This window comes from Carcharhinus amblyrhynchos, chromosome 4 (genome assembly GCF_965287045.1).
Source record: "Carcharhinus amblyrhynchos chromosome 4, sCarAmb.v2.hapA, whole genome shotgun sequence".
NCBI lineage: Eukaryota > Metazoa > Chordata > Chondrichthyes > Carcharhiniformes > Carcharhinidae > Carcharhinus > Carcharhinus amblyrhynchos.
Window position 1 is genome coordinate 124,410,432 of NC_137327.1, and position 26,207 is coordinate 124,436,638.

Consider the following 26,207-nt stretch of genomic DNA (forward strand, 5'->3'; position numbering starts at 1 on the left):
AGACTTGCATTTATATATCACCGTTCCCTCACAGGCGCTGGGTCAAAATCCTAGAAATAATGCCATGGCATTATTCAAATAAGTGCAGGGGAGTTTTCTTGATGCCCTCAGCAAACAGTTTATTCAAACAATTTATTCAGCAATCAAGAATACATTCACATTTGATGTTTACATTCACAGAAACATTGAGGTCATTCATGAAGGCCCCACCTTCTCAAACTCACCTTTTGCCTGAGGTGTGGTGATCCTTGGGTTAAATCAACACCAAGTCAGCTCTCCTTCTCAAAGAGACAGCTGAGACAATGGCGACTTTACCTTACATAGAAACATACATGGAAAATAGAAGTAAGTGGAGGCCATTCAGCCTTTCGAGCCTGCTCTGCCATTCATTATGGTCATGGCTGATCATCAAATTCAATCCCCCCTTCTCCCTTGATTCATTTAGCCCCAAGAGTTATATCTAATTTCTAACAAAGTTTGCCTCAATTACTTTCTGTGGTAGTGAATTCCACCCATTCACCACCCTCTAGGTGAAGAAATCTCTCCTCACCTCAGTCCTGAAATGTTTACCCCTTATCCTCAAATTATGATCCTTAATTCTGGACTCCCCCAGCATTGGGAACATTCTTTCTGAATCTACCCTGTCTAACCCTGTTAGAATTTTATTAGTTTTTATGAGATCCCCTCTCACTTGTCTAAACTCCAATGAATATAATCCTAACCGATTTAGATTCTCCTCAAATGTCGATCCCAGGAATCAGCCTGGTAAACCTTCACTGCACTCCCTCGATTGCAAGGACATCCTTCCTCAGATAAGGATTGTGTGGCCTAGCCAATGCCCTATACAAATGCAGTAAAACATCCTATCCCTTTACTCAAATCTCCTCACTATGAAAGCCAACATACCATTTGCCTTCTTTATCGCCTGCTGTACCTGCACGTTGGTGCACTTCTGGAATGTTGCTACTGATTGGTTTGTCACTTTTGCCTAACAAATAACAATGCATGTGGTTCAAAAGAATGAAACACTTTAGGACATCCGAGGTGTTAGACAAATGAAATTGCTCTCCTTCCAATCTCAAGAGCATAAAATTACTTCTGTTTGATTAGTTATATGAAAGCAGTATTACATTTAGTAAAAAACTAAAATAAAGAATAGCAGACAAAATCTGGATGTTCATCCCTCGGGCATTTTGCCCATCTGCAGAGGTCATAATGCTGTTCAAAAATATAGCACAACTATCTCACAAAAGAAAAGACTCATGTTTTAAGCAAGGCTGAAAGTTTTTGTTTCACTCCAGCAAACTCAGTGCTGGTGTACAAGTTGTTATCCTCTCCTGGGTCAGTTTTCAGCAAATAAAGCTCTCCAGCGTGAATGTCACTGAGGTTGGCGCTGAACGTGGATGCATTATAACTGACCCATTCCGTGTACCTGTAGTCAACAGAACGGATTGAGTATCCCATGACTCGAATGTCCTTCAGCTGAGGGAGGTCAGAGTTGGGTTGGGGTGTGTCTGCTGGCCGGGGATACTGACTGAAGACGATCGATTCATGGTTCCGCATCTTGGGGGAGAAATACTTGGCCATGCTCGTTCCCTCGGTACAAAGATCGACATGAAAGGAAGATGCGGGACATACTGGAGGGCGAGGTAACCCAAGAAGCTGACAGAGTGTCGGGAAAAGGTCCACCAATTCCACATTGACATTCGTCATCGACCCTGTAACAAAATTTAAATGCTTGATCAATTCATTTTGTATAGAAGCTAAATTACACTAATAAGCACGTAGGAAAATAGGGTGTTTGTCCAGTCAGTGCTGCTATTTTACACACAGGAGTAGAACTGGCTTACTGCATAAGGAGTGTCAAAAACAAAAAGTGGTCATCCATGGAATCCCTACAGTGCAGAAAGTGGCCATTGGGCCCATCGAGCCTGCATTGACCATAATCCCATCCAGGCCCTATGCCCATAACCCCAAGACTGGGATGACAGATATCCAACCACCACAAAAATCTTCCTTTGTGCTAGGTATGGCTCCAACCTGTGGAGAGCTTCCCATTGAGTCTTGCTTTTCTCAGGCTCCTTTCTACCACACTCAGTCAAACACTGCCTTAATGTCAAGGGACATCGCTAACACCTTACCCAACATGGGAAATGCTGAGGTAAAGAGCCAAATTAAGGTTAAGACACTTGTGTCTAAAAACCTTCATGATCTTACATCTCTGTGACCTTTCTTTATTCAACTGAAATAGCAAGCATCAGGATGGTTTAACTTAATTAAATTCATTCAGTTAACCATATCTGTCCACTCATCCCCTATCAGCATTTTTCATGGCCCTCTCCCTCTGTGACATCCTGGTCCATTCTTTCATCACCTCAAACTTCTCATCCCCTTCCCATGACACCTTTGCTTGCTATCGCAGGAGGGGCAACGCTTGCCCTTTAACTCCTCCCTCCTCACCATCCAGGACCCCAAACACTCCTTTCAGGTGGAGCAACATTTCACTTACACCTCCTTCATTTCTACTGCATTTGCTGCTCCCAATGCGGTCTCCTCTACACCGGGGAGACTAAGTACAGACTGGGTGACTGCTTTGTCGAACACTTTTGCTCAGTCTGCAAGCATGATTCCAACCTTCCAGTCTCTTGCAATTTGAATGCAGAATCTTGCCCTCTTGTCCATATGTCCATCCATGGCCTGTTGCAATTTTTTTAATTTATTAGTCACAAGTAAGGCTTGCATTAACACCGCAATGAAGGTACTGTGAAAATCCCTAGTCGCCACACTCCGGCACCTGTTCGGGTCAATGCAACTAACTAGCACATCTTTCAGGATGTAGGAGGAAACTGGAGCACCCAGAAGAAACCCGCGCAGACACGGGGAGAACAGGCAGACGATGACCCAAGCTGGGAATCGAACCTGGGATCCTGGCGCTGTGAGGCAGTAGTGCTAACCACTGTGTCACCATGCCACCCAGTTCTAGCGAACACCATCGCAAACTGGAGAAACAGCACCTCATCTTCTGATTAGGCACATTACAGCCTTCAGGACTCAACACTGAGTTCAACAACTTTAGACTGTGACCCTTCTTCTCCACCTTAACCTTTTTTTCAAACATATCAACCATTTGTTGTCCCAATACACCCACCTCCAATCCCCACCCCCGGCCCACCACCAGGCTTGCTCTTAAGTTTTGCTTTCACTGAATATGGACATTTATTCTCCAATGAACACATTCTAGTACCTTTATGCAACTACTAGCACCTTCTCCTGTCATTAGCAGTTCCTTATCTTGTTATCCACACATCTTTGTTGCAGTCTCTCCGAGCTTCCACCAATCCCTAACATTATACTCTGTTCCAGTTCCTCTGCCTTCTCTTACTCGGTGTATTATCAACACACTTCTCCCTCTCTTTAGCTCTGAAGACTCAAAACATTAACACCATTTTCTCTCTCAACAGGTGCGCTAGACTTCAAGTTTTTCCAGCATTTTCATTTTTCAGATTCCAGCATCCACACTATTCTGCTTTTATTAATTTCACTTCTTTCTGTTATTACACTCACAAAGAGGTCAGAGATCAGGAATTCTGCAGCAATTCACTCAGCTCCTGACTCCCCAAAGCTTATCTGCCATCTACAAAGGCACACGTCAGGAGTGTGATAATCTGTCAAGGTGCCTGGATGAGTATGGCTCCAAAAGCATTCAAGAAGCTCAGCACCATCCACGGCAAAGCAGCATACTTGATTAACACCCCATCCACCAACCACCAACCAGTGGCAACCATGCATACTATCAACAAGATATACGGCAGCAACTCGCCAAGCTTCCTTTGACAGCATCTTCCAAACCCACGTCCTCTACTTCCTGGAAGGCCAAATTCCCTCCAGGTCACAGACCATCCTGACTTGGATCCAAATACCGTCATTGGGCCAAAATCATGGGACTCCCTCTCTAGCAGCACTGTGGGTATCTGGAACATAGAACAGTGCAGCACAAGAACAGGTCCTTTGGTTCACAATGTTGCGCTGAACATGATGCCAAATTAAACTAATCCCCCTGCCTGCCCTTGGTCCATATCCCTCTATTCTTTGCATATTCATGTGCTGATCTAAAAGTTCCTTAAACGTCTCTGCCTCCACCACCATCCCTGGCAGTGTGTCCCAGACATCTACCATTGTCTGTATAAAAAACTTACCCCTGACATCTCCTTTGAACTTTCCCCATCTCATCTTCTCAGTGCATGCCCCCTGGTATTAAACATTTCAACTCTGGGAAAACGTTGATTCACACAGTCACTAATGTCTCAATGCATCAGTTAAAAGTAAGGAAAATAGGAACTGATTGAAATATTGTGCAGCTATAATGTGGAGTTGATCAGTTTTGCACAGTGTTACATTTTCTTTCTTTAGTACACTCAACAAGACTTTATATATATCACACATTTTCAAAGTAAAGTACATTTGAATTTTGAACACTAGAGTCCAGTTGTGATAACAAAATCCCTATTCCACCTTCACAGAAATTTTTCAGATAGACTTACCATGACGTTCAGTTTAAACCTACCTGTTGGCATATGCCCCACTTTATCTGTAAAGGGATTAATAAAAGGAAACATCCTTTGACCCAGACGGGGAAAAGCTTCAGTCATTCCTGGTACATAAAACATCAAAGGGACACGGGTGGCCACATCAAAGTTGCTATACTTAGCCCATTCTCCATGTTCGCCCAGTGCCCAACCTAAAAGCAAACAAGACGATAGGTCTACAACAATTCAAAACCACAATACTAAAATAATACTGAATGAGGAATCTGGTACACTGAGATTTCAAGTTTGGAATTTAACAGCAAATTTGTTATTCCACTGGATTATTCTGGAAATTCCTTGAACTAGTGGGCTATTGAACAGCGTCGCTCAGTGGGGGACTGGATGAAGCATCTGTGTGGGTTTCCTCCGGGTGCTCCGGTTTCCTCCCACAGTCCAAAGATATGCGGGTTAGGTTGACTGGCCATGCTAAAATTGCCCCTTAGTGTCCTGAGATGTTTAGATTAGAGGGATTAGAGGGTAAAATATGTCAGGACATGGGGGTAGGGCCTGGCTGGGATTGTGGTCAGTGCAGACTCGATGGACCAAAGGGCCTCTTTCTGCAGTGTAGGGTTCTATGATTCCAAAGATGTGCATGTTAGGTGGATTTGCCATGCAAAATTGCCCCTTCATGTCAGGGGCATTAGCAGGGTAAATATGTGGGGTTATGGGGATAGGGCCTAGGTCGGCCTGCTGTCAGTGCAGACTCAATGGGCCGAATGGCTTCCTTCTGCATGGATTCCAAGCTTCTCCTTTACCCAATCAGACAGATGGATTGAGTTATAAGGAGAGGGTGGATAGACTGGGACTTTTTTCTCTGGAGCGTAGGAGGCTGAGGGGTGATCTTATAGAGGTCTATAAAATAATGAGGGGCAGATCAAGTAGATAGTCAACATGTTTTCCCAAAGGGAGAGGAGTCTAAAACTAGAGGTCATAGGTTTAAGGTGAGAGGGGAGAGATACAAAAGTGCCCAGAGGGGCAATTCTTCCAACAGAGGGTGGTGAGTGTCTGGAACAAGCTGCCTGACGCAGTAGTAGAGGCGGGTACAGTTTTGTCTTTTAAAAAAGCACTTAGACAGTTACATGGGTATGATGGATATAGAGGGATATGAGCCAAATGAAGGCAATTGGGACTAGCTTAGGAGTTTCAACAAAAAAAAGGGCGGCATGGACAAGTTGGGCCGAGGAGCCTGTTTCCATGTTGTAAACCTCTATGACATAAGTTTATAGCTTACCGTGGTCAGAAGTAAACACAACAATCGTATTATTGGCCAGTTCTTGCTCATCCAGTGCATTCAGCAGTCGGCCTACTTGAGTGTCCATATAGGAGACGGCAGCAAAGTAACTCTGGCGAATTAGGACCTGCAAGATACAAAAATCACAAATTACACTGCCTCATCATTGAAAATCTCTTGTGTTGGCATTCGGGCTAAAATTCCCATCACGTCACCCTCCACCTGCATAATGGAACATTCCACTGACTGGAAGAGCACTGAGCCATTCCAAAATAGCTGGATGGGAGTGGGGGGAGAAACAGCCTCCTTCTATGCTGCTGAATTCTGTGAAAGGCTCATTCAATGTTCATACGCAAGATATGCTGAACATCGATGGATAACATATTTCTGCTGATGACAGCAACATCAAAAATATAGTGTAACATCCAAGTCTCAAATATAGGCAAAAATGTTCCATTTCCAGAGACCAACGAAAAGTTGGACATTGGGAGAAACTGAAAGCTTCTAAAGAGGACATCATCTCATGAAATGGTTCAAAATCCATAACAAGGCTTTGAATACATCACCATTGGGTGGCATGGTAGTTAGCACTGCTACTTCAAAGCACCAAGAACCCAGGTTCAATTCCCAGCTTGGGTCACTGTCTGTGCAGAGCCTGCACATTCTCCCTGTGTCTGTGTGGGTTTCCTTCAGGTACTCCAGTTTCATCTCACAGTCCAAAAGACATGCTGCTTAGGTGCATTGGCTATGCTAAATTCTCCCTCAGTGTACCTGAAAAGGAGCCAGAGTGTGGCAACTAGAGGATTTTCACAATAACTTTGTTGCAGTGTTAATGTAAGCCTATAGTAACAATAACAAATAAACTTTAAAATTTTACCCAGTCAAGAAGTATAGAAGTTACAAATCCATCTCTTCACCATGTGTATAGGAAGCTGAGCTTCCTCTTTAAGATAAGATTAAACACTTACCTGAAAGTCATCAGGAATGGGGCCATATGGAAAACTTATATTGAGAGCCTTCACGTCATCTCTGATTCTTAGGTCAGTCCATGGATTATAAGCCACTGGGGGTAGTTTCAGTGGGACTTTATTATCAGGTGCCAAAGGGATCTTTTCACGTGGATACAGTTTTAAAAAATCCTGAACAGAACAGAGATCACACAAGTTTGGATGTATGCAAAAAAAAATTGACAAAAATGCAGCCTCAAAAGCCTCATAAAAATGTAAGAACTCTCCTGCATCCCCCAGTATCAAATCAGTTCAAGTAGCGTTTGAGAAGACTTGGAGCTAGATGCATTAAGCATTGGTGATCTTATTGAAAGACAAGATTCTGAGAGGTTTTGACAGAGTCGATGTTGAGACGATGTTCCTCCCTTGTGGGGAAAGTCCAGGGGACACTGTTTCAGGATAAGGAATTTTCTCTCCCTAGGGCTGTTAATCTTTGGGACTCTCTACCCCAGCGAGCAGTGGAGGTTGGATCATTGGATATACTCAATGCTGAGCTGGATAGATTTTTGATCAACAAGGTTGTTTTGGGGGAGGAGGAAGAAAGTGGAGTTGAGGCCAAGAACAGACTAGCCATGCTTTTGTAGAAATATAGAAGCAGCAGTAAGGCCATTCAGCCCTTCAAGCCTGCTCCACCATTCATTGTGATCAAGGCTGATCATCAAATTCAATATCTTATTGAATGGTGGGTCAGGCTCTAGGGGCTGTATGGTATTCTCCTGCTCTCATTTCTTATGTCTTCCAAGCTCTCTGCCATTTATTCCCAGCAGTATCAGACACTGGCCCACAGAACTGCATCCTACGTGAGTACAAGGCAATAGGTTTAAAGAGTGTCTGACGAAGATTCAATGAGACTCAAAATGTTGGCTCTATTTTCTCCCTGCAGATACCATCAGACCTGCTGAGGTTTTCCAGTATTTTCGATTTTTGTTTCAGACTCTAGCATCCGCAGTATTTTGCTTTTATCTCAGGTTTAAAGAGTGGTCTGCACAATGATAGTTCTGTAACTAATTGTCCAGCACCTCCACTGATGCAGCACTTTTATTCTGGATCAGGATAACATCCACAGATTCAGGACGGAATTCTCTGGCCGCACTGATCTCAAACGGGGTTTCACATCCTCCGCAACCTCCCCGCTAAAATTCCAGTGGTGGGCAGGATGGGAGAATTCTGGCCTCAATGTTAATATAAAATCAGAAGAATAGAAATACACACAAACTTTCAGCATTTGTTCCAAGTCATGCAATTCATATGGAACATGCTCTCCAAAAGTTCAAGTTTCCATCCATTTCCCCTGCACAAAATTTGGTTAACCCTTCACTTCAGGGTCACGGGAGAGTTGCACTGAGAGGGGAGCTGCTTTTCAGGATCAGAGGCTCATTTTACCCCCACAGCACTATTTTGAAACATAGGGCCTGATTTTAGCATTTTCATTCTAAGTGCTGAATCTGGGCGCAATTCATATCCGACTTGGAAATCTGCTTTCAGGATCCCCCATTAGCACTTAGCCTGAAAAGAAAACACGAATCCCATTCGCACTGTGGGCAGGGCTTAGCCTGCCTGAAATGATCGGAGCTCTGGACTGCACATGCGCAATTAGGAAAAAAATTGAAAAAGTACGCCCGTGTCAGATCGCTCCCAGGCCACGGAAAGTGGCCCAGGAATGAAAAGCAGGAGCGAGGGGCCCCACTGACGTCACTGTCCCCCTTACCCACCCACCAGCCCCACTACCCAGACTGATTGTGTGACCCCCCTGCTCCTTCTTCCCAACCGATCAACCAGTCGCACGCAGAGTGGCAGCGGACACAACCCTCCCCCCCGCTACCAGAGATCCGTCTGCCCCCCACCCCCCCGCTCCACCACCAGTGAGCGATTGGGCCTCCCCTCCCCACCGGAGAATGACGTGGCCTCACTCCCATCCCCCCATCAACCCCCAGAAAATGATCTGGCCTCACTCCCACACCCCCGCAGAGAAGGATCTGGCCTCACTCCCTCATCCCTCCCCACCCCCTCACCAGATCTGGCACCAACCCCCCCCGCAATCAGACAACGATTGGCCCTCCCCCCACAACCAGACAACGATCGGCCCTTCCCTCCCCCTCCACCAGACAATGATCGGGCCTCTCCTCCTTCCCTCCCCACTAAAGATACATCTGACCTGCCTCCTCCTCCCCAACCAGACAATGATCTGGTCTCACTCCCCAACCAGAGAATGATCTGACCTGCCTCCATCCCCCTGCTCCCCCACCACCGGTCTGAGTCAGAGAGCCGCTGGAAGCTCTGAACTCGCCTCTTCAGCAGCTGGAGCGCTTGATTCAGACTTTTATTCAGCAGTTCCATTTCGGCGTGATTCCAGATTAGCGAACACAGTGGTAAAGGGGGAAATACTGATAAAGTAGGGCGGACAATTCATTAATTCAATTGAAATGCATGCAAATGCATTTAAATCATCGTTGCACATGTTTTGGGCACGAAGTGGACTGTGGCCATTTCCGGGTTTTGGTAAAGTGGCAATCTGCGCAGATGTGAGCGCGGGTCACGTTAATGGCCTCACACCCGACTTTATCACATTCTCGCGCCCATTTTCGGGCACAATGCAATGGTACAATAGTATCAGACGGCTCTCTCATATCCTGACCAATATTCATCACATTGCCAAAACATTATCCGATCATTATCACATTGCTGTTTGAGGGAACTTGCTGTGTGCAAATTGGCTGTTGCATTTTCTAGATTACAATACAGACTGCACTTCAACAGTATTCCATTGACTCAAAAGTATTTTACAGCCTCATTGCTTTGGGCAGCAAGGTGGCAGAGTGGTTAGCACTGCTGCCTCACAGTGCCAGGGACCCGGGTTCGATTCCTGGCTTAGGCCACTGTCTGTGTGGAGTTTACATGTTCTCCCTGTGTCACAGTGGGTTTCCTCCAGGTGCTCCGGTTTCCTCCCACAGTCGAAAGATATGCGGGTTAGGTTGATTGGCCACGTTAAATTGCCCCTTAGTGTCAGGAGGAATAGCTAGGGTAAATGTATGGGTTTATGGGGATAGGGCCTGGGTGGGACTATAATCAATGCAGACTCAGTGGGACGAATGGCATTCTGTGCTGCAAGGATTCTATGATTCTTTGATGCTATGATATTCTGAGGTCGTGGAAGACAAGATCTTTTTACAAGAAGCATAATTACAGTATGGATTCTATGATTCTATAACACAAAGTGCAGAAGGAGGCCATTTGACCCGAAGAGACTGCACCGACCCTCCAAAGAGCATGGCACCCTGGCCCTATGCCTCTGCAACACAGCATATCCACCATTGCTAATGCACCTAACTTACACACTGGGGGGCAATTTAACATAGCCAACCCACCTAACCTGCACATCTCCATACTGCGGGAGGAAACTGGAGCACCCGGAGGAAACCCACGCAGACATGAGAAGAATGTGCAAACGCCACACAGACAGCGACCCAAGGTCGGAATTGAACACAGGTCCCTGATGCTGTGAAACAGCAATGCTAACCACTGTGCAACCATGTCACCCTATGTTGCAAGCATATACTATGCATACTTAAACAGCAATCTCTGCGGTATTTGCTAAACTAATGTGCACAGAAAGACACACTAGTCAGCCCCCAGAGATTTCATTCGTCTATGGAGCTGTTACCTTGGGATATTTCAGTGGGATGTGTGGCTTATGATAACCAACAGCCAAAAAGAACGGGTTTTCCAGGCCTTTCACGTTCTTCAATAACCGAATTGCTTCTTCGGTACTCTGTATGTCAGGCAGTGTGCGTTCTGGCATTTCCTCAACATCCACTGGGCAAACCAAGTTTGCGTGCTTTTTACCATCGGGTCCTTTGCAGACCTAGCAGAAGGAAGCACACAGTTAATGGCATTCTCTTTGTTTTTGGCATCCATCTTTCGAATGGGCTGTCACGCCACACGTCACTCGCAGAAATTCAATGGTAAATTTTCATTGCAGAAACACATGTTCTTTTATCGAATACATTAGGTCACATTCCAACCAACTCAAGAACAGCTTCTTCCCTGCTGCCATCAGACTTTTGAATGGACTTACTTTGCTATGTTGATCTTTCTCTACACCCTAGCTATGACTATAACATTACATTCTGCGCTTTCGCCTTTCCTTCTCTATGAAGGGTATGCTTTGCCTGGATAACAAGCAGGAAACAGTACTGTATACTAATACATGTGACAATAATAAATCAAATCAAAAATCCAATAAAATCAAATCCCATGGTCATCACTGTCCTTTTCAGGTCCTTTGGCAGAATTGAGTACAGTCTCTGGTCTTTAGAATCCGGTCACAGCTCCATTCATTGCCTATATTTGATTGGTGATACTCAGATGCAGCCTCATGTGAACATACACTAACTTCAAACCAGATAGTGGAGAGAATGGAACAACAGAAAGCTGAACCTCTCCCATCTTAAATTCCATGATTTTTGGCTGAAATTATTCTGGCTGTCAAAATGTCAGGCAGTACAATCAGATAAAGATGTTAATGAATCATCGCTCTGAAACAAAGGCGTCGACTGTGGCAGTGTTGCCAAATCGAGCTCCAACATTTGAGGTATCGTCACAGATCTGTGAAGATGAGATGATCTGTCAGCACTCCATTGCAACAGATCCAAGAGCAAATTTTCTCAGTTACAGACAATCACCTTCGGATAGAAAGACTGAAGTATGATGATACTGTGCATTTGTGTCATGTTCCTTGTGAAGGGACTTTCTCCAATTCAACTCCATTTAAACAGTGTCAATTTGTCTACAACCACACTGACATGTTGATAGTGCAGGAGAAAAGTTGCTGGGGTGTCTGTTTTAATCTCACCTATTGCATTTTTTGGTTACTTTAAGGGCTGTCCACTGGGGGTGCAGGGTCAGGTTTAATTAGGCTGATTGACAAGAAAAGCGAATCATGTGAATGGCGCGGAGCAAGGCTTACGATGAGAAAAACAGGGAGTTGCTGTTTGAATTTGAAAGGAGCAGCTCTTTCTCTCTCTGGAAATCTGCTGTTTGAAGATGTGTCTTTCTCTGGAGACATCTATCTGAGAGTCAGAAGACAAGCATCTTTCCATACCTCTGTCCACAGGGTTAAAATGCTTGAAGACTGGCAACTCATGTAAGCCTGTGCATTTTTGAAGAGGAGTGTACATCTATGGTTGTATTGTTTAAATTGGAACTAATAAAGATAGCCCTGTTGTGTTTGAGTGTTCTAATTGGTAAATATATGCTAATTATTTTTGTTGTAGTTAAACTGTATTATTAAATAAAGTTTGTTTTAATAAAAGCTTCCGAATGGGTCAATAGAATCACACCTGGCGTAAAATACCTCATGCTCACATTAATGCTAAAATCAGAAATAGTTGGGGTCTGGTCTAACTTCATAATACACCTTGTCCCGAACAGATGAACGTTGTCAAGGTCAGCATGCTGTGCAGCTTGGAAATGGTTTTTCCATGCGTATGCTGCCCATGTCCCTCTAAGTAGGCATGGGCTTGCGACATACTATAGAAGAAGCCTTGGCTTATGCTTGACACAAATCCACATTGGTTGCCTAAGTGTCCTCAGCAGCACTGTCAGCATCATATTCATCCCCTTCACTAAACATAACAGTTAAATGTTACCTTTGCATTTTTATATTTCTGTGTTGAAGGATGAAACGGAGGGATGGACCAGCTGTAAGGATAATCATCTGTATGATTGGACACAATCCCTGAAAGATAAGGGACATTTCAGTTCAGTTTAGTGTCACTGATCGAGCCTCAAAGACTATATTAAAGTGAAACATATCAAAGGCACAAACATTTGGAGATAAAAGGGAGCCAGATGTTAGCTTTTTTTATGCCACATTGCTAGTCCAGTAAGTAAAGAAAGATCATCATTTCAATTAGTGACCTCATTCTGCTATGTACAGTCAATGTGAATCTTAACACTGCAGAAGTTACAAAGATTACTTTTACAGACAAACGGCCCCCTTGGTCTGAGCAAATGTTTATGCTCCATAAAAGTTTCTTCCCCTCCATCCAGCCCGAAAAATATATCCTTCTATTTAATCAGCTTGTGTCAATAGAAACTCTTGTGAAATGAATCAAATTGCCCCAAATCTCAACATCTCTCTCAACACAAGAATTGTTGCCTATGATCTGTACAGTGTGCTCTGTGTCCTGGGTTGCAAGTAAATGATGAAGGTCTTGCATTTAAAAAGTGCCTTTCTCAGCTCATGGATCTCGCAAAGCACTTTACAGCTAATTATTTACTTCTGAAGTGCAGTCACTTTGCTGATATAGGAAGAACAGTGACCAACAGGGCAGCATGGTGGCACAGTGGTTAGCACTGCTGCCTCGCAGCGCCAGGGACCTAGGCTCAATTCCCAGCTTGGGTTACTGTCTATGAGGAGTTTGCACGTTCTCCCCTTGTCTGCATGGGTTTCTTCCTGGTGCTCCGGTTTCTTCCTACTGTCCGAAAAACGTTCTGTGAAGTTACTGTGAAAATCCCCTAGTTGCCACACTCCGGCACCTCTTCAGGTACACTGAGGGTAAATTAAGCATGGCTAATGCACCTCCAGCCAGCACGTCTTTTGAACCCAGATCCCTGGTGCTGTAAGAAAGCAGTGCTAATGACTGTGCCACCATACCACTACGTTCGCGAAGACAGGAAGCCAAGGGAGGGGTGCTGAGCGGAAATTTAATACTATAAACAGATTGGATAGCGTAAACCATGAAGAAAACATTTCCCACTTCTGGGAGAATCCAAAATAGCGAGGGATAACCAGAAGATTGTAACTAATAAATCCAAATCGGGAAATAGGCAAAAGTGAGTAGTCAGAATGTGGAACTCACTATGACAGGGTGTGCTTGAATTCTCCAAATAGAAAGTCCCCTAATTCCTGGCTCAGCCCTGAACTGATTATTGCATCTCCGACTATCCTCCCAAACCCCATCATGCCCCCCGCCCCAATCACCTCCTCTACCTGTCGCCCTCAATTATCCACGCACTATACCCACCCATTGACCCCCACTACACCCGTACCCTGCAGTAACTCCCCACGCTCCCTGACCACCACGCCCAGCTTGCCCCCTCCATTTGACAGGATGTGGCAGGGATGCTTCCTCTTGTGAAAGAGCCTACGATGAGGGGGTCACTGTTTATAAAAAAGGTGCTGCTCATTTAAGACAAAGACACGAAGAATTTATTTCTCTCAGTGGATCATGAGTCTTCGGATCCGTCTTTCTGAAATGTGCTGGAAGCAGTTTTTGAATCGTATTAAGGCAGAGGTAGATAAATTCTTTGATAAGCCAGAGAATAATAATAAGAGGAAAAGTAATCAGGGATGAATGGGAATGTGGAATGCAGAAGCAGGGACCTTACCTGGATGAAAGACTTTTCCCACTGACAAGGTTATGTATCCATGCATCTTCAAATACTGAGGCAGTGTGGTGTAGTTCCCAGCATGCGTCCTCCAATACGAATTGTGATCGTAAAGCCGAGTGGTATCAGGTCGGCGACTGGTTAGAAATGATGTTCTGCTGGGCCCACATAAAGCTTGCTGCAAGGTATTGAAAGAGAAGAGTTACTTGCTGTCCTAAATTCATACATTAGATTCATATCAGCAACTTCCTCAAGTTGCACCGGACATGCATCAGAAAGACCTCACAGAAAAAATAACAGTGGGGAGAATTTTATCGTCCTGCCCGTCATGGGAATCAGACTGGGAGAGGGGCAGACCATGGAAAAGTTTGTTGACTTCGGGTGGGATTTTCCAGTTTCAGGGCGAGGGTAGCCGGAAAATCCCGCCCAGTGTGTCAACAGGACTCATTTATTAATGGGCAAATTCAGGAGATTAAGAAATTCATCACAAATCTCCAGGACTTGCTGGTCACTTTGCATTGCTTTTGCACAAACCGCATCGAGAACCATGGAAACGTCACAGCACAGGAGGCCATTCAGCCCATCTTGTCCATCCCACCTTGAAGATATCCAAAGGTGCCTTTTCTAATCCCACCTTCCTGCGCCCAGCCCATAGCTCTGTAGCTTACAGCGCTTAAGGTGCAGATCCAGGTATTTTTAAATGAGTTTAGGGTCTCTGCCTCCACCACCAACTCGGGCAGCAAATTGCAGACACCCACCACCCTCTGTGTAAAAAAGTTCTTCCTCATGTCCCCTCTGCAGCTACTGCCACTCATCTTGAATCGATGTCCCCAGTTCTAGAATTCTTCACCAAGGGAGAATTCCTGACCTTTCCAGCTATTTTGAAGAACTGGCAGTTTTCTAATCAATTGTCCATTAAACTCACCACAGAAATTTTCAGTATCTTTAGCACATTGTGTTCATTGTTAACTCAGAATACATGTGGGACTCTCAGAACTCAAAACTCTCAATGACCAGTATAAAGGCGCATGCCAAACATTTTCTTTGTGAGTGCAAAGAGAAATCAGGCTTGAGCTTTCACCCGTGCAGGTCACATTTGGAGTAGATATAAAGACTTGTATGTTGACAGAAACTTTCATGGCCTCAGGATATCAGAGATCGACAGCCAATAAAGCCCTTTGGAAGTGTACTCACTGTTGTAATGTAAGAATCACAACAGTCAATTTGCACAGAACAATCTCCCACAAACAGCAATGTGATGATGACCAGATAATCTGTTCTTGTGATATTGATTCTGGGATAAATATAGTTCATGCCTGGGGATACTTGGCTCTTCATAGAAATAACATCATGGGATGTGTGGATGGCATGCTGGCATAGTGCTTAGTACTACTGCCTCACAACGCCAGCAACCTGGGTTCGATTCCAGCCTCACTCACTGTCTGTGTAGAGTTTGCACAGTCTCCCCATGTCTGCATGGATCTCCCCTGGATGCTGCGGTCACATTCCAAGTGTACGGAGTCTAGGTGGATTGATCATATTGATCATGCTCCTTAGTGTCCCAAGATACATAGGCTAGGGGGATTAGCATGGTAAATGCATAGCATTATGGGGTAAGCCTGGGTAAGAGTTGGTGCCAATTCGATGGGCCAAATGGCCTCCTTCTGCACTAGAGGAAATCAGCCCTTTAGGTGTCAACATTTGGGGTGCATTTTACCCACCTGAGAGGAAACAAAGCCTCTCTTTTAAGTTTCATTTGAAAGACAGTATCTCCCTCAGTGCTGAGTTGGAGTGTCAGAATGGACTGTTAATCAGAGAAGAAGCTATAAAGGACTGCAAACTAAAAGTCTCTAGTTTGAGACCTATAACCATTCAACACAGGGGTAAGAGAGTGACTACTGAGTCACAGTTGACAAAGTGGATCTATCCTCACCATCTACAGATTAGGGATGGTAAAATCAGACAAGGTTTCCTCTCTTGACTGATATGTGGACAAATAAATGAATAGAAAAACAATTCATTGTGGGGAATTTTGCTTCCCCGCCCACCAGAGGGATCGTTGTGGATGGGAGGTGGACTATGCAAGGGTCTGCTGACCTCAGGTGGGATTTTCCAGTTTTGGGGGAAGCGTGGCTGGAAAATCCCATCCGTTGCATTTGAATAGAATTGAACCTTCAATTAATAAGCAAAGTGGATAAATATTGGGGAATGTCTATTAGAAACAGCAAATATCTACACATAAAACTTGGGAGCCTTGATCAAAGGACACCTGAGGGAAAAGGACATGCATCTATATTTTGAAATAAGATATTGCAACAGTGCTGTTAAATGCATAACAAGTACAAGACTTAGATTTCCAGGTGACGGGGAAATTTGTTAATATTTTGGTGATCTTTGGACAGCAGGTTATGATAATCTGGATTTCACTGGCGACAGAAGCAGATTCATTTTCAATAGAAAATTGGATAAATATTCGAAGGAGAAATGCCAGACCGTGGAGGAAAAGGGAGGAGGGGTTACTATTTAGATAAAGTCATGGAGTCACAGAGGTTTACAGCATGGAAACAGACCCTTCAGCCCAACTTGTCCAGGCAGCCCTTTTTTTCAGCCACGTCGCAATTGCCTGCATTTGGCCTATATCCTCCAACACCCATCCTACCCATGTAACTGTATAAATGCTTTTTAAGACAAAATTGTACCCGCCTCTACTAATACATCTGGTAGCTAGTTCCGAACATTCACCACCCTCTGTGTGAAACAATTGTCCCTCTGGACCATTTTATATCTCTCCTATCTCACCTTAAACTTATGCTCTCTAGTTTAAGGCTTCCCTAGCTTTGGGGAAAGATGTTGGCCATCTAGCTGATCATTGCCCCTCATTATTTTATAGACCTCTATAAGATCACCCCTAAGGTTCCTTTGTTCCAGAGAAAGTCTCAGTCTATCCAGCCTCTCCGTATGACTCAAACCATCAAGCCCTGGTAGCATCCTAGTAAATTTCAAGAGGAGACCATGATTGGCTGAATCAGCCCTTCTGTACTTCAAGATTCTCTGAATAAATTAAATGGAAACAGAGGGAACAAGAATTAAAGTATGATTGAATTAGCCTGACTAAGCCAAAGGCTATTTCTTATGTATTATGCCAGATAATTCTGTTTTGGATTATACAAGTACAATGCTGTGGTTTCATTTTCATACACAGTAACTGCTTAACTTACTTGGGCAAATGCATTTTTGAAAACGACACTCTTGGAGGCAAGCTGGTCGATGTTGGGTGATTTCACAATCGGATCATTGTAACATCCCAGACTCGTGCGCAGATCATCAGCAACAATGAAGAGGACATTCATCTTCCCTAATGGCAGAAAAAGTTCAATATTAGTAACCTTATGTTGCTGTAAAGAAAGGACATCTTTTTCGCAGGTGTTTGACTTGTACTCATATTCGCAAGATTACGGTGGAAGGGATGTCCGTGGGTGGCACTTTGGCAGGGGCGGCACAGTAGTTAGCACTGCTGCCTCACAGTGCCAGGGACCCGGGTTTGAATCCCGGCTCGGGTCACTGTCAGTGTGGAGTTTGCACGTTCTCCCCGTGTCTGTCTGGATTTCTTCCACATGCTCTGGTTTCCTCCCACAGTCCAAAAGGCTTGCTGGTTAGGTGCGTTGACCTGAGCAGGCGCCAGAGTGTGGTGACTAGGGGAATTTCACAGTGACTTCATTGCAGTGTTAATGTAAGCCTACTTGTGACTCATAAATAAACTTTACTTTTACTTTAAATCAACCGTTTCACACTGCTAACATGCAGTAGCAACATGGTGGCATTCTCCACTAATAGGGCATTGGTGAGGCCACACCTGGAATATTGTCTGCGGTTTTGGTGTCCCTATCTAAGGGAGGATGTCCTTGCTACAGAGGGAGTACAGCGAAGGTTTACCAGGCTTATTCCTGGGATGGTAGGTCTGTCATATGAAGAGACCACGTTGGTTAGGATTATATTCACTGGAGTTTAGAAGAGCGAGAGGGGAATCTTATTGAAACTTATAAAATTCTAACAAGGTTAGACAGGGTAGATTCAGAAAGAATGTTCCCAATGGTTGGGGAGTCCAGAACTAGGGGTCATAGTTTGAAGATAAGAGGTAAACCTTCTAGAACTGAGATGAGGAGAAATTTCTTCACCCAGAGGGTGGTGAATGTGTGGAATTCACTACCACAGAAAGTGGTTGAGGCCAAAACATTGTCTGATTTCATAAGAAATTACATATAGCAGCAGGGACTAAAGGGATCAAGGGATATGGGGGGAAGTGGGGAATCAGGGTATTGAATTTGATGATCAGCCATGATCAAAATGACAGAGCAGGCTCAAAGGGCCGAATGCCCTACTCCGCTTCTAGTTTCTATGTAACAGGATGCTACAATCCGGCCAGAAGGACATTCCGCCTTTCACACAAATAAATAATGTGGGATGTGAATTTCAGTGTTAGTGCGATGCTACATATACAGGCCGTGCCTCCCAAAGACTGGCGGACTGTATCCAACAACATATCCCTTACACTGTTCACAACAGGCAATGTACAGATCACGCCAAACCAATCCATGCTTGCAAACACGGAGCGCAGTGTCCAACATGAGCTGTGACTCCGCAATTGATCAACATTTGTTAAATAATTTGCCAAGAATTATACTGTCAACCACGTTAAGATTATCAGTTGGATTCATAGTGTGGCATGCTTGCGTGTACTGGAAGCGACATATACTAATATGTCACTTCCAGTACATGCAAGCATGAAAGCCCTCTCTGTTCTTTGCAGCCAGGATGAAAGCATACACACTTTGCACCTATTTCAGCTAAAACAAATAAGTCCTGACAAAAGGTCATTCAATCTCTCAGTGTTGGCTCTATTCTGTCTCCACAGATGCTGTCAGACCTACTGACATTTTCTGTTTTTGAGTGACAGCCATTCACTGCTTCATTCCTGAGGTCAATGCCATGACCAGTCACAGTCAAGCTGCTTAGTTTAAATTTCAAACAATGCTTGGCAGTTAACTATCAATCACCATCACCTAGTGCAGTCTCCATGGCAATGACTCTACCAATAAGAGACCACTTGCAAGCCAATCAGCACGCTCTTCTCATCCAGTGTAAACTTGTTGATTTCCCTTATTGCATTCTTGCTAATTTTCTGATTAGTGTAAGAGTAGCTTTGCCAAAAAAAAGTTTCTTTCAGCAGCAATGCTCAAGTTCTGCATTACCAAACAACTATTTGATTTAACGTTACATGACATCAATATGCACATCTTACAATTCTAATCAAAACCTCCCTGGAGTACATCAGCAGCAACGGCTTTGGAGGACATTTTTGAAGAGTGTAATTGGACGGAGTGAAACTGCTTTCCAATGTTGACATAAACCAGGCTGCTGATTCACTTTCTTTACCACTGGGGCCTCCTGGGCAGCTCGTAATGGACCATTGCCTCGCTGTCTCCTACTTATTATAGAAGACCACTTTCTCCTTGTGTGTGTCAATGAAATTTGGTGTTCAATACACACATAGAGTTTTTCAACCTATCTTAGAAATGACTGATACGCAATCTGCAATTTCTTCCATGACTTGATATTGAATTGGGATAATTCTTCCAACAGTATCAGAATTGGCTAGGTCTACGATTGTTAACAGAAGTGAACACTTTTTTTTATATTCGTGGGACATGGGCATCGCTGGCTGACCAGCATTTATTGCCCATCCCTAGTTGCCCGAAGGCAGTTGAGAGTTACTGTGGCTCTGGAGTCACATGTAGGCCAGACCCGGGTAAGGGTGGTAGACTTCCTTCCCTAAAAGGACATTAGTGGATCAGATGAGTTTTTCCGACAATGGTTTTACCAGTAGATTCTTAATTCCAGACATTTTTTTATTGAATTCAAATTCCACCATTTGCCTTGGTGGGATTCGAACCCGGGTCCCCAGAATATCAGCTGAGTTTCTGGATTAATAGTCTAGTGATAATACCACTTGGTCATTGCCTCCCCCAGACAGCCAGATTTAAAGCAAGCATCGTGCCGGATCAAACAAGTCCTGAGATTTCAAACTTCTTTTTTTCACTCCCTACATCAGTTTCAGTATGTGTGCCATTTCCAATTAATCAATTATGCAAAGTGACGAAACTTGACATTAGTTCCTTTAACATAAAGGTATGGTTGCAAAAGTTTCCAACCAAATGCAACTGTGTACAGTAGATAACACTACAATTAACAGTGATGGTTTTCATGGAGACTACTCAGCCTATCTTGCTTGTGCCAGACCTATGAAAGCATGTCCAATTAGACCAACCCCTCTGCTTTCTTCCCATAGCCCTGCAAGGTTTTTTGCTTTCTCAAGGATGACCTGCTTCTTACTGATTGTATCCATTTTGCATCCCTTGCCCCCGACTAGGATTCTCCAGTCCTGTTGTCAAGTGCCAAATTCTCCATTCTCGCCAGTAAGGCAAAAGACATCGGAGAATTCTGGCCTAATTTCCTCTCGTCTCATTCCTAAATGAACAGCCCCTGATCCTGAGACCCTGAGCAGTGGAAGCATCTACCTTATCAAGTCCATTCAGAATCTTTTCAATGTATTACTCACCAAACTCTAGCCAAAATACCCTTTTTAAAGGGATAGAATGGTGGGTTTTCCCCAGATTCTAGCCTCTGAAGCAGAGAAGTTGCTGATTCAAGTTCCACTAAAAGGCTTTGTGCACAAATATCAGCTGACACCCCCAGCACTATACTGAGGAAATAATTAATTAAACAGACGCTCAAACTGCCCTTGGCAGTGGGTGTCAAATGACGCTGTGACAATATTTCCACAAGTAAGTGGTTAGAACTGCTGCCACACAGTGCCAGGGACCTGGGTTCAATTCCAGCCTTGGGAGACTGTCTAAGCAGAGTTTGTACGTTCTCCCTGTATCTGCGTGGGTTTTCTCCGGGTCCTCCGATTTCTTCCCAAGACCAAAGACATCTCTACTTTCTCAGAAGACAAAGGAAATTTGGCATGTCCCATATACCAAATTTTGAAGATGCACCGTAGAAAGCATTATTTCTGGTTGTATCACAGCTTGGTATAGCTCCTGCTCTGCCTGAGACCACAAGAAACTCCAAAAGGTTATGAATGTAGCTCAGTCCATCAATCAAACCAGCCTCCTATCCATCAACTCTGTCTACACTTCCCTCTGCCTTGGAAAAGCAGCCAGCATAAGTAAGGAACTCTCACACCCCAGACTGTCTCTCTTCCACCTTCTTCCGTCGTGGAAAAAATACAGAAGTCTGAGGTCACGTACCAACAAACTCAAGAACAGCTTCTTCCCTGCTGCCATCAGACTTCTGAATGGACCCACCTTGGGCTAAGTTGATCTTTCTCTACACCCTAGCTATGGCTGTAACACTACATTCTGCACTCTCTCGTTTCCTTCTCTATGAACGGTATGCTTTATCTGTATAGCACATAAATAATACTTCTCACTGTATACTAATATATGTACCTATAATAAATCAAATCAAAAGCTCTGCGAGCTAGATGAATAGGCCAGGGTAAATTGTCCCTTAGCGTCCCAAGATTTGTAAGTTAGAAGGATTAGCCATGGTAAATGTATGGGGTTACAGGGATAGGGTGGTTCAGGGTAAAATATTGTTAGATAAAAGCAAATTACTGCAGATGCTGGAATCTGAAACCAGAAGAGAAAACTCTGGAAAAATCACAGCAGGTCTGGCAGCATCTGTGAGGAGAGAGAAGAGCTGATCCTTGGAGTCCAGATAACCCTTTGTCAAAGCCCTGTTTAAAGAGATAGTTTGTCAAACTTTGTCAAAGCTTTGACCAAGGGACATGTGGACTCGAAACGTCAGCTCTTTTCTCTCCTTACAGATGCGCCAGACCTGCTGAGATTTTTAAAATATTGTCAGAGTCAGTGCAGACTGGATAGGTCGAATGGCCTCTTCCGCCTCTGTAATTTTTCTGATTCTGCTGCTAAACAGCTAACATCATTGAAAAGACAAATCCCACTTCCTCCTTTTCAACAATGACTGCAATTCAAAAGTATTTTATAAAAAAACTTTGGGCTGAAATTGTACTTCATGTAGCTTTATTTCTGACCCAACCCCAGTATTGTCACTGTGCTCTGGCACTCAGTTTGTGGATGCATCCTTTGATCCCAGATCAAGTGATCCGACGGCAGATTCCCTGTGCTAGTCCTGTCGGTGTACCTTCCTTCCGCACACAGTCCTGCGCTGCACTGGGATCCAGCTGCCCGGAGCCCGCACAACAGATTAACACCACCGCCACCAGCGCTTCTTCCAGCCCCTGCTTGCCGCTCATTCTGAGAAGCCTCCTTTGCGGGGCAGATGATTCAGCTCGTATCCCCAAGCCGGATTGCTCGCAGACACCCAGCCGAAAGCGGGAGCTTCCGCAGGTCTCCAGCCAGCCCTCAGAGCCCGCCTTCCATTGCCTTCTGTGAACCCTGATGGTGCAATCTGCTGCCATTCATTCAATCCAGCCAGCCTCACAGCACCGGAAATTTAGGGAGCTGAGATGACAAGTCACACCCCAACCAAGCACAACAACAAAAAAAGGCAACACTTGCGGTGATTGGTCGGCGAGTCAAAACATTTGGTCAATTTCATCCGCTTTCAGAAACGTTTTAAATTGAAATAACAGGTGTGGCTGAAACAGCGACTGTTCCCCATTACACAAGGGCAACATGCCGTTCTCAAGCAAACACAGAAAACGCTGGAATGTTTCAGCAGGTCTGACAACATGAAGAAAGAATAGAGTCAACGTTTCAAGCTCTGATGAAGTGTCATCCGGTCTCGAAACATTGGCTCTATTCTCTCCCCACAGATGCTGTTAGACCTGCTGAGATTTTCCAACATTTTCTGTTTTTGTTTAAGATTCCAATATCTGGCTTTCAACCAGTTGTTCTCCCTTGAATAGCAATTGTATTATTGTTTAGAGTCAATTTGATTAGGGGCTGCATGATGACACAGTGATTAGCACTGCTGCCTCACAGCACCAGGAAGCCAGGTTGGCTTCTGGCCTTGAGTCACCAACTGTGCGGAGTCTGCATGTTCTTCCTGTGTTTGTGTGGGTTTCATCTGGGAGCTCCAGTTTCCTCCCACAGTCCGAAAGACATGCCGGTTAGGTGCATTGACCATGCTAAGTTCTTGAACAGGCACCAGAGTCTGGCGATTAGGGGATTTTCATGGTAACTTCATTGCAGTGTTAGTGTAAGCCCACTTGTGTGACCCCAAAACTTTGCTACAGTATAGAGGAGGCCATTTGGTCCATCCAGCCTGCATTGACTCTTCAACAGCACACCCTACCCGATTTGTGCAAACCTCACAGTTACCCCATTAATCACCCTTACCCGTAGATCCTGGGATAATTAAGGAGACGCGATGATCTAGCAGTATTATCGCAAGATATTAATCCAGAAACTCAGCTAATATTCTGGGGACCTGGGTTCGAATCCTGCCATGGCAGATGGTGGGATATGAATTCAATAAAAATATCTAAAGTTAAGAATCTACTGATGACCATGAAAGCATTGTCAGAAAAAACCCATTTGGTTCACTAATGTCCTTTAGAGAAGGAAATCTGTTGTCCTTACCTGGTCTGGCCTACATGTCACTCCAGAGCCACAGCAATGTGGTTGGCTTTCAACTGCCCTCAAGGGCAACTAGGGATGGGCAATAAATGCTGGTCCAGCCAGTGATGCTCATGTCCCAAGAATGAATAAAAAAATTATCATGACCAATCAACCTACCCTGCACATTTTTGGACTGTGGGAAGAAACTTGAACGTCTGGAGGAACCCATGGGGAAAACATGTAAACTCCACACAGATGGTGACCCAAGCCGGGAATCAAACCCAGGTCCCTGGCACTGTGAAGCCGCACTGCTAACCACTCTGCCACCATGCCACCCGCCTTGGCCTTCGACCCCAAGAGTTTCCCCAACATCATTTCTCTAATTTTACTGATTTCCTTCAGTTCTTCCCTCTCACAAAATTCTGTGTTCCCCTGCATTTCTGGTGTGTTATTTGTGTCTCTTCTGTGAAGACAGAATCAAAGTATGTATTTATATGGTCAGCCATTTCTTTGTTCCCCATTATAAATCCCCATGTTTCTGATAGTAAGGGACCTATATTTGACTTCATCAATCATTTTCTCCTCACATATTTATAGAAATTTTTACAGTGAGTTTTTAACACGCCTACTCTCATTCTATTTTCTAATTCTTAAACAATTCTTTGCTTGCCTTTGCTGAATTCTAATTTGTTCCCATTCCTCGGGCCTGTTGTTTTATTTTGGCTAATTTATATTCGTTTTCCGTGAATCTCATCCTATCTCTAATTTCCCTTGTAAGCCATGGGTTGGTCACCTTTTCCCTTTTAACTTTTACTCCGGACAGGAATGCACAATTATTGCAGTTCACCAATGGACTCCATTGAGTCTTGGAGTGGAAGTTCCAACCTGGAACTCCTAGCTCAGCGGCAGGGACACTACCCATAGCATCACAGGAAAAAAATAATTAGATTCACAAAAGCATACAACAAGGTAGCAATGAGCAGGAGTAGACCATTTAGCCCCTTGAGTTTGCTCCAGCATTCAGTATGATCATGGTTAATATTCTACTTCAACTCTATCTTCCTGCCTGCTCCTCATGTCCATTGATTCCCTGAGAGATCAAAATAATTATCAATCTCAGTCTTATACACTCAACATTACAGCACTAACTACCCTTAAGGATAGAAAATTCCAAAGACTCATTTTGAGTGTTGGAATCCCTCCTCTCACTCTGCCTAAATGATCAGCCTCTTACCCCAAGGCTGTGCCCCCGTGTCTTAGATTCCACAGCCTGGGAAAACAACCTCTCAGTGTCTGTCCTATCAAGGCTCTTTATGTTCTTTTATACACATCTTTTTCTAAAATACCTACAGTACAGAAGGAGGCCATTTGCTAATTGAGCCTGCACCAATAACAATACAACTCAGGTCCTATCCCCAGAACCCTATGTATTTACCCTGCTAATCCCCCCTAACACAAAGGGGCAATTTAGCATGGCCAACCTTTGGAGTGTGGGAAGAAACCGAAGCACCCAAAGGGAACCCACACAGACACAGGGAGAACATGCACACTCCACACAAACCATCACTCAAGGCTGGAATTGAACCAGGGTCTCTGATGCTGTGAGGCAGCAATGCCAACCACTGTGCCATTATGCCCACCCTATTGTAGCGGCATTAAGTGCAAGTTAAGTGTGGGGGAATAAACGATTGAATCTTGTTGGTTTAACTTGCCAAACTACCCGTAGCAGGGTGCAGAAGCAGGAATAATGCCACAAACTGATGTTGGTGTCGAGAAAACGGTAGAGAAAATGTGCAATCCCAGTATAGTCAGTGCTCAGGATGTTATGGGGTAGGATGTTTAGTGGAATGATTTATGTGTAAAACCAGAACATACAAAAGAGTTGCATTAGCATGCTGCCAATGAAATCGCAGCTCTATAAACAAAAACATGAACGAAAGGTTCTGTGCTTTTTTGAAAAGCCAGTCACTTTACAGTAATGCAGCACTATCAGTTCCCACATATGGAATGTTCCACTAGTTGTGGCCTGTTTGGAAAAGAAACCATTTCCTTTACAGGGCAGGCTGACTAGTCAGAGTTAACTGGAGTTCAGTATCAGAAGCAAGAATATCAGCCCGTGTTTGTGCAGAACCTTAAAGCTGGTAAAACATCCCCAGGCCTTTCACAGGATGATATCAAATACAATATGGCACTGAGTGCTACATGGAATGGGTGAGTGAGCTCAAAGAGGTGGAGAGGTTTAGAAAGCAGCATAAGGATCAGGCAGCCTATTGCAATGATAGAACAATGGAAATGGGGGCCGTGCAAGGCGCCAGGATTGGTGGAGGGTAGAGATTTCGGAGTTCTGCAGCGGCAGGAGGTTACTGGGATACTGAGGGTG

The 26,207-nt window shown here is 44.3% G+C and overlaps 1 protein-coding gene across 1 annotated transcript; it reads right to left on the bottom strand.

Annotated features, from left to right (window-relative positions):
* Positions 1–113: 113 nt before the first annotated feature.
* Positions 114–22,671, bottom strand: ids (iduronate 2-sulfatase). The gene is made up of 9 exons (XM_080187814.1): positions 22,446–22,671; positions 17,435–17,571; positions 14,217–14,394; positions 12,473–12,561; positions 10,486–10,686; positions 6,786–6,956; positions 5,818–5,944; positions 4,565–4,738; positions 114–1,718 (listed from the first exon to the last, which is right to left on the bottom strand). Exons 1-9 carry the CDS (start codon positions 22,555–22,557, stop codon positions 1,261–1,263), a joined length of 1,647 nt encoding a protein of 548 aa, XP_080043940.1. The 5' UTR covers positions 22,558–22,671; the 3' UTR covers positions 114–1,260.
* Between the last annotated feature and the right edge of the window lie 3,536 nt (positions 22,672–26,207).